The 14,147-nt window shown below is 31.3% G+C and overlaps 1 protein-coding gene across 4 annotated transcripts in view; it reads right to left on the minus strand.

Annotated features, from left to right (window-relative positions):
• The window catches only part of LOC149789033 (copine-8-like), a 47,229-nt gene that overhangs the window by 15,016 nt on the left and 18,066 nt on the right, over nucleotides 1–14,147 (minus strand). For all 4 annotated transcript variants that reach the window (XM_089975207.1, XM_089975204.1, XM_089975206.1 and 1 more), the window contains exons 6-13: nucleotides 10,119–10,195; nucleotides 7,280–7,311; nucleotides 5,074–5,102; nucleotides 3,865–3,968; nucleotides 2,615–2,719; nucleotides 2,054–2,095; nucleotides 1,469–1,541; nucleotides 677–730 (exon numbers count right to left, since the gene is read on the minus strand). In XM_089975207.1, coding sequence (XP_089831333.1) covers nucleotides 677–730; nucleotides 1,469–1,541; nucleotides 2,054–2,095; nucleotides 2,615–2,719; nucleotides 3,865–3,968; nucleotides 5,074–5,102; nucleotides 7,280–7,311; nucleotides 10,119–10,195 — 516 coding nt within the window. The remainder of the gene's footprint in view (nucleotides 1–676; nucleotides 731–1,468; nucleotides 1,542–2,053; nucleotides 2,096–2,614; nucleotides 2,720–3,864; nucleotides 3,969–5,073; nucleotides 5,103–7,279; nucleotides 7,312–10,118; nucleotides 10,196–14,147) is intronic.

Raw genomic sequence — 14,147 nt, forward strand, 5'->3', positions numbered from 1 at the left:
TAATGATGTCTACCAATGGAGCCTCATGTGGCAGACATGTAGCATCATGTCCCACATCTTTACTAAAGTTCAGAATTTGCTGTGATCAATGTATAGGGAATATACTATTGGGAAGAAAATAATTAGAATTTCAGGACCATAGAAAATGTATATGGAGAGAAGACCCACTTTGTCCAGGCTCAATTTTCTCAGTTCCACCATATTTACATTAATTCTTATACATATTTCCAATCTTAAATGTCAATACTGTCCTCTCTTCTTATAAAGTTTATGATACATCTTTTATCTTTTACCAATGGACTATCAAATGTTGTGAATTCACTAAATTTCTGCAGCAGATATATTTTGTAAGTTTGTGGACCACAACAAATGTAACAGCATCTCCCTAAGTAAAATGACAACACAAACCATCTCTGTACTAAGTAAAACAACAATACAAAGCATCTCTGTAAGTAAAACGACAATAAAAAGCATCACCACAGATAAACGACAAAAAGCATCTTCATGATTGTTTTAGAATAGTCATGGAGTGTTCAAAAGTCAAAGAGTATACCCGTATTTTATGGGCACCCCATTTGTCAATTGAAAAATACAATCAATAGGACACAGTTTATGATTAATGTAAGAGTTCCTCAGTAACAAAAATAGCGTTGGTACAATGATGCAATTGACATACCTCTCCAGAATTCTTGTAGCCTTTCTTTTTTCCTTTTTTCTGTGGATTAATGACCTGAGGAAATGAAATTAAAATCTAAATTTGTGACTGAATGTATTCTTCCACAATGGGTTTTAGTACAATGTTGCATCTAAAATCTCACACTGAAGGTGTTAGTCACCAACAACCACAGCATGAGAACCATTCACAGTCTACTAACTGTATGGAGAAGGATGCATAAGAGTTTATCAAATACAAATATGCAAGTTAGTATTAGTGCTTTCTCAAACCATATTGTTGTTAGAATCCTCCCAAAGAGATTTCAATCTGGATTTGTAATCATTAAATACTATTCCAAATTTTGTTTAATGAGAAATAAACATAAATAATGAACTAATAACGCTTCACATACAATTTTATTATCACAGTTTCATGCATCAAAAGAATCATTTACTCCATTAAATGACTACTGTGTTATTTAATAATAATAAAACCATATCATATATAGCTTCTTCATATTACATGCATATAACAACAAATGATGTCATTATGTCATAACATATGAGGTACCAGAATATATATATCATTTCAACACACATTTTACACATGTATCAGAATATATATGTCATTTCAGTACACATTTTACACACGTTTTACTAAATAAATCTGGATGTTTTGTCATGCAATAAAAAGAATCTATGGCTGTGCACATTTCTAAGGAATTTACAAATAGCATGAAAAATTATTTGTTTTTTGAGAATTCTGTAAGATCCTCTATGTAAGGAATGTATTATGCACAAAGTAATTACTTACATCATATCTATTTCCACTTGTTCCCTTGGAGAGGTCTCTTAAATTAGTCAGGAATTCTCCAATAATATCATGACTGGAAGACAGAAAAAGATCACTGTACCAAAACATTAGTAACAATGTAGCCAATTAACAATCATGTCTCCTTATCCATCTGCAATGACACTGTGCATATAAAATAATAATAATAATAATAATAATAATAATAATCATCTCTTTGATGATGGCCTTAGATGATTAAAAACAAAAATAAATGAAAAACATCATATTTCTTCAAAAGGTTCATTTTTTTTATTTTTTATTGTTAAGGTATATATACAAACACACACCATTTCTTGCTCAGGCAGCAGTAGCACTTCCACCATGACAAAGAGAAAGAATTTTACTGGAATTCCAACTTCTTCTCTCCAGACCTGATTAACTGACAGAACAAAGTCTCTTGCCCCAAGTATGTTCTTATGATCAGTAACAAACTGAAATTCCAGCAATATGACTGTGTATTAAGCCCCCTTAACTGCACTCCACTCATGAAGCTACAGAGAAAACTGAGTGGAAAGATAACTCTTAACTGGTTTAATATTTACTCACGTTCCATCACTGTCCCAGTCATAGCATTCCACTTTAATGGTACTGAAATAAGACAGACACAGGGAAATGGCAATTTCATAGTATATCCCCCCAAAAATTGTCTTGCTATTAATGTTATATACTGAATCATGAGACATTAAGTGTCCAAAGAGTGTCATAACTGCAACTAATGAAAAGTCTTGTTGCTATATGATTTACCATCAACAATAGAGGTAGTTGTCTCAGCGATAAATTATCCAAATCCAAAAACGTCTTTATTATCTGTGTAAATGTCTTATATTTCTTTTGGTATTTATTTCAGCTGAAAACATTATCCTCTATTACAAAATATTTTGTTTAAACTAGAGAGTCAGGAATTATTTCATCTTTTCAAAAAGAACAACTAATGGAAAATTTATCCTTTACTGGCCAGAGATCATAATAGATGCACTTTACTAAATCAAAAGTTCTAAATACATTTATCTAGAATTGTTTAGAAGAGACATTCCTTAGTTTTTAATTAATTATTTTATCTAATAGAGTTCTAAGGATAATTTAATTTTCTGTCCTTGTATGACTTACCGATTATAATCTCCACTACACAATGTTCTTACAGGAACGGTAAATGGGGCCCATGTCGGACTCAAAGTATTTTTGATGACTTCAGTCTTGTGAACTACTGTAAAGCTGCAATATTATGAGCAAAAATTAAACCAAAATTATTTCTGTCACTTTTATTATTTTCTGACTTTGCTAACTGTTAGTGAACATGTGTGCATAATGGAAGACAGTCTCCCATAAAAATTCCTGATTTTGAAAAGATCATTTTTAATGAATTCAATTTTGTGTTATGTGGACAAGTCAACTTTCTTTTATGGTGATTCACTACATCAAATTACTGCAAACACCCACAGTTAATTAGTAATCCCTATCTATATCAATTACTTATCAGCCCAGTGAGTGTTGAACTCATGTAAACTGATAACAAATGCATGCAGATTGTCCATCACTGAGTAACAGCTTTCTCCATGACAGCCAGTAATATCAGATCAACAAAATAAGTTGCAGAAAATAACTTAATGCTCAAGAGTAGATCTCAAAAACTTCATCTAAACATCAGAGAATCAGAAAATAAATACTAACAATATAATCTTAAAAAACAATTAGAAATAACTATATCTTTCAAATTGCAAGTTAGTGCAGTTAAATGGTTTTAATGTCCAAACAATTATATTGTTTCCTTTTATAAGTGACTTACTAGCTACAAAAAAAAACCAACATGAATTTGCTGCTATCAATCTCTAGCCTGCATTGTGTGATGTTATGTCAATAAAACCAAGTGAGGGGCCTTTCAGGTAATGCAAAAGAGGGATTACAATTCTCAAATGCTAACAAAATATGAAATAAAAAGGTTGTAAAATTCTACGATTGTGAATTGAGCTGTTGTGCTTCTATTTCTCCCATGGGAAGTGTCCAGTTTTTATGTATCATATATATCAAATGCCATAAAACAAAAGGGCTATTCATTTATCAACCCAAATAACAATGACTCCTTCTAGGCAATGTTAAAAAGGAAATCAAATGATTTGGGTTTCTAAACATTCATGATCATAAGTGCAAGTTATTAAATGAAATTAATGATACCCATTTTACCGACATCAATAAGTTATTAAATGAAATTAATGATACCCATTTTACCGACATCAATAAGTTATTAAATGAAATTAATGATACCCATTTTACTGACATCAATAAGTTATTAGATGAAATTAATTATACTCATTTTACTGACATCAATAAGTAAAAAAAGTCTGAATCAAAAGTGTTCCTACCTATTATCTTCATTTGCTCTGTAAAATACCAGAAAGGGATCCGATTTTCCAAAGAAATCTTTTTTATCAAGGTTGTTAGCTCTAAAATGAAGTGTTACTATTTCCTGAAAAGAAATTCAAATCCTATCAGCGCTTTGAAATCAAAACTTCAGCAACTGCAACAGCTCAACATCATAAATCACCATACATTTTACCATATATACCAGCTTCTAGCACACTTTCCTCACCCCACCCTAAACAGCAACCAAGGGGACATGATGCCAGATCAGTTACATATATGATGCATCTTCCTCCTATAACTGCATATCTAGAGTTACAAAAATATATATTTGAAAATGTCATTATAATTTAAATTTTAACATCAAACCTCTTACTCTTTTCAAAGGATCCCCTTCTAATTCAAATTTTTTAACATCGAATACCTCTTACCCTTCCCAACTTTTCCTATTATGATTTAATTTTTTAGCATCAAATACCTCTTACCCTTTCCAAAGGATCCCATTATGATTTAACTTTATAACATCAAATCTCTTACTCCTTCCAAAAGATCCCACGGACAAGAGCCTAGGATAACAGCCGTCTTGCAGACAGATAACCTGGGCAATACAACTAGTTTGTTTCTAGGATAACAGCCCTCTTGCAGATAGATAACTCTGGGCAATACAACTAATTTGTTTCTTTTAAATTTCAATCCAATTTGAAGGAGATGTGCTAACAGATAGATGGATAGTATCACAATATTCACTGTTAAAGCATGGAAAGAAAGAAAAAAACTGATTATATGGACATTATTCACACACACATGTATATATTTTATCACAAATAATACTATCATAAAGTTTAGAGAATTTTAATTCGTACTCTATGGAGATTCTAACCCAGGTCCATGGGTAAATGGCACCCATCGCCTTGTCTGCAAAACAAGCCCATATTCCCTCAGGACTAAACACACATCACCAAAAAATGATGTTCCTCAATCGGTGTTATATGCACTCGTATGTAGCAGGCACACAAACATAAACACCTAGTAATTAATTCTCATGAGAATAAAAGCTGGAAATCCTATATAGCTAACTGATCTGCTCTCTACTATCCTAATTAAGTTTCATTCAACCAACACACATAAAACATTCTAATGGACATATATACAAATAAGTGAGCTAATGTTTCATGATCACTGCATGATTAAAGCATAAAACTTATTCTCACTTTACTACTGCTAACTTCTTCAGCTCTCACTGAAAAAGAAAGAAAAGACTAATTCAACACTAAAATAAAATAAAACTGTATACATGCAAGTACAAAACTGTTTACATATAAATACAAACTGTATACATACAAATAAAAACTGTATACATACAAGTACAAACTGTACACATACAAGTACAAACTGTATACATATAAGTACAAACTGTATACATATAAGTACAAACTGTATACATACAAGTAGAAACTGTACATATACAAGTACAAAATGTATACATACAAGTACAACATGTATACATATAAGTACAAACTGGATACATACAAGTACAAACTACACAAATCTATACTCCTACCATATTGGTCTATGCTGATTCCACGTAGTTGCAAATACTATGTTTACTCCCCCAAGTCTTGAAATAAAATTCTACACTATTTAATTTTTAATTAACTTGAAATAAAGTTTATGTATTCATGGAAAATAACATCATGACAATGATTCCATAACAAAGACCAGCAATGTTTCAGGATTATATAAGTCACTAAGGAATCTGTAGGCATGTATACGAAGAATTCGCCTCTTTAAATGGACTTTGATTTTGGTGCCAGGAATGATGTTAATGACAAAGTTATATATTTTCCCTACTGAATGCAATGCTTTGAAAAGAAGAAGTTACAGGTTTTCCAGTTTTTCCATATTGTTCTGGTTATTTAGCTTTTACATATCTTGGCACACACCATATGTCTAAATGTACCTGAATAACTATGTTTAAATTCACTCAAATCACCATCTGAATAACAATGTTTCAATTCACTCAAATCACCAAATGAATAACAATGTTTTCATTCACTCAAATCACCATCTGAATAACAATGTCTTAATTCACTCAAATCACCATCTGAATAACAATGTTTTCCTTCACTCAAATCACCATCTCAATAACAATGTTTAAATTCACTCAAATCACTATCTGAATAACAATGTTTTCATACACTCAAATCACCATCTGAATAACAATGTTTCAATTCACTCAAATCACTATCTGAATAACTAGGTATTATTTCTCTCAAACCACCATTTGAATAACAATGTTTTAATTCACTCAAATCACCATCTGAATAACTTTGTTTTCGTTCACTCAAATCACCATCTCAATAACAATGTTTAAATTCACTCAAATCAAAATCTGAATAACAATGTTTAAATTCACTCAAAAATCACCATCTGAATAACTTTGTTTTCATTCACTCAAATCACCATCTGAATAACTTTGTTTTTCATTCACTTAAATCACCATCTGAATAACAATGTTTCAATTCACTCAAATCACTATCTGAATGACTAGGTTATCATTCACTCAAATCATCATCTGAATAACAATGTTTAAATTCACTCAAATCACCATCTGAATAACAATGTTTCAATTCACTCAAATCACTATCTGAATGACTAGGTTATCATTCACTCAAATCACCATCTGAATAACTAGGTATTATTTCTCTCAAACCACCACTTGAATAACAATGTTTTAATTCACTCAAATCACCATCTGAATGACAATCTTTAAATTCACTCAAATCACCATCTGAATAACAATGTTTAATTTCACTCAAATCACTATCTGAAAAACAATTCTGAATAACAATGTTTAAATTCACTCAAATCACCATCTGAATAACAATGTTTTAATTCACTTATATCACCATCTGAATAACAATGTTTTCATTCACTTATATCACCATCTGAATGACTAGGTTATCATTCACTCAAATCACCATCTGAATAACTGGGTATTATTTCTCTCAAACCATCATTTGAATTACAATGTTTTAATTCACTCAAATCACCATCTGAATAACAATGTTTAAATTCACTCAAATCACTATCTGAATAATAATGTTTTCATTCACTCAAATCACCATCTGAATGACTAGGTTATCATTCACTCAAATCACCATATGAATAACTAGGTATCATTTCTCTCAAACCATCATTTGAATAACAATGTTTTAATTCACTCAAATCACCATCTGAATAACAATGTTTTCATTCACTCAAATCATCATCTGAATAACAATGTTTAAATTCACTCAAATCACCATCTGAATAACTATGTTTTAATTCTCTCAAATCACCATCTGAATAACAAAGTTTTCATTTACTCAAATCACCATCTGAATATTTTGAAGATCCAATGTTGATTCTACTGACCTATTATACTTCCTGCACCACCAACCAGTCCCCTGCAATAGAGAGAGAGATTAAAATCTGAATTTTTAGCTACACTGCATTCTTGAATCAATATGGAGGACTTGAACAAACAAGCACACAGATATATACATAAATACAAACAAGCACATAGACATACACAAAAACACAAACAAGCATACAGACATACACATAAAGACAAACAAGGACACAGACATACACATAAACACAAGAAAAAAGCAATGAAGATTACAACAAGATATATTCCTTGCATTTACCAATAGCAGGATTGCGTTAATCATTTTCAGGAAAAATTAATAGCATGTTTCACTCCATTACTCTATCATGCCAAGGTAAAATAATTCAAGGATCAAATTAAATTTTCCTTTTTTACTTCTTGCACTATTTTGAGAGTGGAGAAAAGAAAAACTTTCAAAATTGTATTTCTACTGGCTTTTTGGGGAACAAGTTAGCATTATTACATATACTTCAATAAAGGAATCTGGAAATTGCAAAGAACTACAATACTTTATATTGTCACATTGAAAAAAAAGGAAACAAAATACTTTCTATATGTATTATCCTTCTGAATGAAGAATAAAGCCTACATGTACAGCTGAATTGTTTTTCTTGTTTATAACTGAAGTCTGATTTATACACATGTCCAAGTTTGTATTAAAGGTTCATGAAGGTTTATGGGCAATCAGCCTCACTAGTATTGAAAAACGAACACTGGCTACAACAAGTTCATTCTGGGAATTAGCCAGGCTAAAGAAGTGACATGAAAATCTTGAATCAGCTGTCTTTCAACAAAAATACAAGTAGTGCATGTCATCAGAGGTATAGTGACAGATATTTTTGCCAAAAGATGGTTAACACTAGAGTCACATTTTGGGTGAAGTGACTTTTCTCTTCCACCCCACCCCGCCCAAAAGTGGTGGGAAAATTGGGAGAAGTGAGTGCATACTAGTCAAAATTTAAAACGTTTGCAACAGTCTTGTGAAACAGCCAGTTAAATAATATCAAAACAAAACAAATATACTCACTAAACTTCATGAAATTGTTGTTAGTTTGACTCTGTCAGATCTGTATGAATGTTATTACAAAAGACAGTAACCTCAAAAACAAATTACTGTGAAAATTTAGTGAAAGATATTGAGATATAAGTCCTTTCTTCTTACTTTATACAGGCTGAAATACAAAATATAATTGCTTACACACTGAAATTTGAAATATACTTGCAAACTTTTACAAGAAATCAGACTATAAACCTCAACAGAGCAATATTTGCTCAAAATTGGGCTACAAATGCATGGAATTTCACCCGCTTATTCAAACTTCATGTGTCTTTGGCAAGAATATTGCATATGGAAATGGAATTGCAGACATAAATAATAATTTAACTGACAAAAATTTATCAAAACCACAAAATATAATGTCCAAAATATTTTAAATTGCTCACTGAACAACAAAAAAAAAAGAGTACAAGAATTAATATTATACTTAAGAAATCATTGAAAGCATGCTCCCCACAAGACTGTGGCAAATGCATTCAATGTAGCCTTATGGAAAAAAAGGGAGGGACAACTGTGTGTGATTTGGATTTATAACGTAGCTTTAACAATTTTTCAGTCATACTGCTACAATGACTGCAGTGTGGCAGTTTATAGTGATGCCTAGCACTGGGGCATCATGTTGCAGACATGTAGCATGTTGTCCAACCCAGTCACATTACCCTGACACAAGGCCAACCAGTACTAGCACTAACCTCTTAATGCAGAGCACCTAGCATGGGGGCCCCGAATGGCCGAATGGTATAAAGTGCTCACCATTACAGATCACTGCTGTCTCACCTCTGTCTGCGTGAGTTCAAGTCTCATGCTCAGCTAACACTGGTACATGATGCATTGTGTATTACTTAGACTACTTTTAATCAATTAAATTATAAAAAGAAGAAAGTAGTAAACATTTCTCTCACTGTTTCATTCTCACATTTTCATATGCTAAAAGGATATCCTTTTATTACACAATTCCCATGAGATGCTTTTTCATTGGTTAATATAATGTCATGTGATTTGCAATAATACATGATACAGCACCATTATGACATCACAACATATATGTTTATGGTGACATATAGTTAAAATGGCCTTTTCACTATATTGAAACTAGTTGCATTTCAAAACCGTGCATCAAATCATGTAATAACACGATTACAAACCTTTGTTTTTTTGTGAATATTATATTTTATCAACCAGAAGACCTGTCACACTCAGTTTACGATCATTAATTGTGAGGTTTACTGTTTCGTAAGACTTCATATTTATTTAAGGACAATATTTGTGTAATATTTTTCACATGTGAAAACATGAAATATAAACTTTAATTGAGTGTGTGGATTACTGTTCAGACAGACAATCATAAGGACAACACATAAATGATGTGACAGTGATTGCAATACTTTGCTTCCAGAAATACAGATTTGGCAAAAACTACCATTCCCTAATTTTGCTGCCATTTCTATGATAAGTCTCTTACAGTTGAGATTATTAGTGTTGGGGGTGGAGATGAGGTGAATGATGTGGTAAATCTGCAGAACTTCAGTTCAGTTGTATGTAGGTAACATTAAAAGTTTCATTTCCGGACTCAGTATGGAAACAATTTTATCTTCTGATGTAAAAGTCATAATTTCACTAGTGACTGCCTACTCGTGTAAATATGATGTCTCTTCTTCTACAAGAAGAAATATATCCAATATTAGCTTGGAAACAGCCAACGGCCGCATCACTGTGCATTCCAGCTCTTCTGCATCTAATCGTGCTAAAATAAAAAAATTACTTACTGGAGTGGACGTTCCAATTTCCCTCCACCACAGCCTACTAGCTCTCCTAGTGTACACTCCATCCTCCCAAGAAAATCCTAAAAATATGTAAACATGTATAAGATGTTTACTACATACCTAAATGAACAAGACACAAAAAATTTCATTTTTATTTTGAATGTGGAACTGATGCTTATGAAATGGATGAGAAAAAAGATGTCCAGATTAACTGGGGTTCACAATATTGGTGCAGTCAAGTACTTTCAATAAATGTAATCTGATATAAAACCAAAATGCAATATTCAAACTGACAAAGGCAAAGAACAAAAACCCTGTATCCGTCCATCATTTTAATGAATTTGTTTTCTGAACAATCCATTTTTTTCACCCAGACACCACTCTATATGAAAACTCCTGACAGCACAAGAACAAATGGTGGAAAATTGGTCAAAAATTATAGCTAGTAGTAGTAGTAGCAGATCAGCAGCATCATAGTTCTAAAATAAAACTGGTTTAACAGCAAAAACATTTTGAGAAAATGCTTTCATATTAATCGGCAGAAATTGAAAAAGAAATTCCAAAATCTTGAGGAAAAGTGACATTTAAAGAATGATTTTGAAAAGAAACTTTTAACCTTTGTGCTAAAATAGCCCAATACATTTTACTTTCATAACTTGTGTAATTAGATGAAATGTTTGGTAATAACAAAACTCACCATCATCATCATCATGCTGATATAATTGAATTAATAGCAATAAAAATTAAAGTTATAAAAATGAATATTAGAATTATAAGTATTAGATAGATTAAAAAATAACATCAAACATATATATTAATAATGTTACTTCTTACCAAGAAATATCACTGAAAACAATACAAATTAATAACCATTCATATATTTAGATACATGCCTGATTCACACTTGTAATCAATAAACCATTCATACATTTAGATACATGCCTGATTCACACTTGTAATCAATAAACCATTCATACATTTAGATACATGCCTGATTCACACTTGTAATCAATAAACCATTCATACATTTAGATACATGCCTGATTCACACTTGTAATCAAAAAACCATTCATACATTTAGATACATGCCTGATTCACACTTGTAATCAATAAACCATTCATACATTTAGATACATGCCTGATTCACACTTGTAATCAATAAACCATTCATACATTTAGATACATGCCTGATTCACACTTGTAATCAATAAACCATTCATACATTTAGATACATGCCTGATTCACACTTGTAATCAATAAACCATTCATACATTTAGATACATGCCTGATTCACACTTGTAATCAATAAACCATTCATATATTTAGATACATGCCTGATTCACACTTATAATCAATAAACCATTCATACATTTAGATACATGCCTGATTCACACTTGTAATCAATAAACCATTCATACATTTAGATACATGCCTGATTCACACTTGTAATCAATAAACCATTCATACATTTAGATACATGCCTGATTCACACTTGTAATCAATAAACCATTCATACATTTAGATACATGCCTGATTCACACTTGTAATCAATAAACCATTCATACATTTAGATACATGCCTGATTCACACTTGTAATCAATAAACCATTCATACATTTAGATACATGCCTGATTCACACTTGTAATCAATAAACCATTCATACATTTAGATACATGCCTGATTCACACTTGTAATCAATAAACCATTCATACATTTAGATACATGCCTGATTCACACTTGTAATCAATAAACCATTCATACATTTAGATACATGCCTGATTCACACTTGTAATCAATAAACCATTCATACATTTAGATACATGCCTGATTCACACTTGTAATCAATAAACCATTCATACATTTAGATACATGCCTGATTCACACTTGTAATCAATAAACCATTCATACATTTAGATACATGCCTGATTCACACTTGTAATCAATAAACCATTCATACATTTAGATACATGCCTGATTCACACTTGTAATCAATAAACCATTCATACATTTAGATACATGCCTGATTCACACTTGTAATCAATAAACCATTCATACATTTAGATACATGCCTGATTCACACTTGTAATCAATAAACCATTCATACATTTAGATACATGCCTGATTCACACTTGTAATCAATAAACCATTCATACATTTAGATACATGCCTGATTCACACTTGTAATCAATAAACCATTCATACATTTAGATACATGCCTGATTCACACTTGTAATCAATAAACCATTCATACATTTAGATACATGCCTGATTCACACTTGTAATCAATAAACCATCCATACATTTAGATACATGCCTGATTCACACTTGTAATCAATAAACCATCCATACATTTAGATACATGCCTGATTCACACTTGTAATCAATAAACCATGCATACATTTAGATACATGCCTGATTCACACTTGTAATCAATAAACCATTCATACATTTAGATACATGCCTGATTCACACTTGTAATCAATAAACCATTCATACATTTAGATACATGCCTGATTCACACTTGTAATTAATAAACCATTCATACATTTAGATACATGCCTGATTCACACTTGTAATCAATAAACCATTCATATATTTAGATACATGCCTGATTCACACTTGTAATCAATAAACCATTCATATATTTAGATACATGCCTGATTCACACTTGTAATCAATAAAGCATTCATATATTTAGATACATGCCTGATTCACACTTGTAATCAATAAACCATTCATATATTTAGATACATGCCTGATTCACACTTGTAATCAATAAACCATTCATACATTTAGATACATGCCTGATTCACACTTGTAATCAATAAACCATTCATATATTTAGATACATGCCTGATTCACACTTGTAATCAATAAACCATTCATATATTTAGATACATGCCTGATTCACACTTGTAATCAATAAACCATTCATACATTTAGATACATGCCTGATTCACACTTGTAATCAATAAACCATTCATATATTTAGATACATGCCTGATTCACACTTGTAATCAATAAACCATTCATACATTTAGATACATGCCTGATTCACACTTGTAATCAATAAACCATTCATACATTTAGATACATGCCTGATTCACACTTGTAATCAATAAACCATTCATACATTTAGATACATGCACCATCCATACATTTAGATACATGCCTGATTCACACTTGTAATCAATAAACCATCCATACATTTAGATACGTGCCTGATTCACACTTGTAATCAATAAACCATCCATACATTTAGATACGTGCCTGATTCACACTTGTAATCAATAAACCATTCATACATTTAGATACGTGCCTGATTCACACTTGTAATCAATAAACCATTCATACATTTAGATACGTGCCTGATTCACACTTGTAATCAATAAACCATTCATACATTTAGATACATGCCTGATTCACACTTGTAATCAATAAAGCATTCATATATTTAGATACATGCCTGATTCACACTTGTAATCAATAAAGCATTCATATATTTAGATACATGCCTGATTCACACTTGTAATCAATAAACCATTCATACATTTAGATACATGCCTGATTCACACTTGTAATCAATAAACCATTCATACATTTAGATACATGCCTGATTCACACTTGTAATCAATAAACCATTCATATATTTAGATACATGCCTGATTCACACTTGTAATCAATAAACCATTCATATATTTAGATACATGCCTGATTCACACCTGTAATCAATAAACCATTCATACATTTAGATACATGCCTGATTCACACTTGTAATCAATAAACCATTCATATATTTAGATACATGCCTGATTCACACTTGTAATCAATAAACCATTCATACATTTAGATACATGCCTGATTCACACTTGTAATCAATAAAGCATTCATACATTTAGATACATGCCTGATTCACACTTGTAATCAATAAAGCATTCATACATTTAGATACATGCCTGATTCACACTTGTAATCAATAAAGCATTCATACATTTAGATACATGCCTGATTCACACTTGTAATCAATAAACC

The sequence above is a fragment of the Sinohyriopsis cumingii genome, chromosome 11 (genome assembly GCF_028554795.1).
Source record: "Sinohyriopsis cumingii isolate HCF-2022 chromosome 11, ASM2855479v2, whole genome shotgun sequence".
Taxonomy (NCBI): Eukaryota; Metazoa; Mollusca; class Bivalvia; order Unionida; family Unionidae; genus Sinohyriopsis; species Sinohyriopsis cumingii.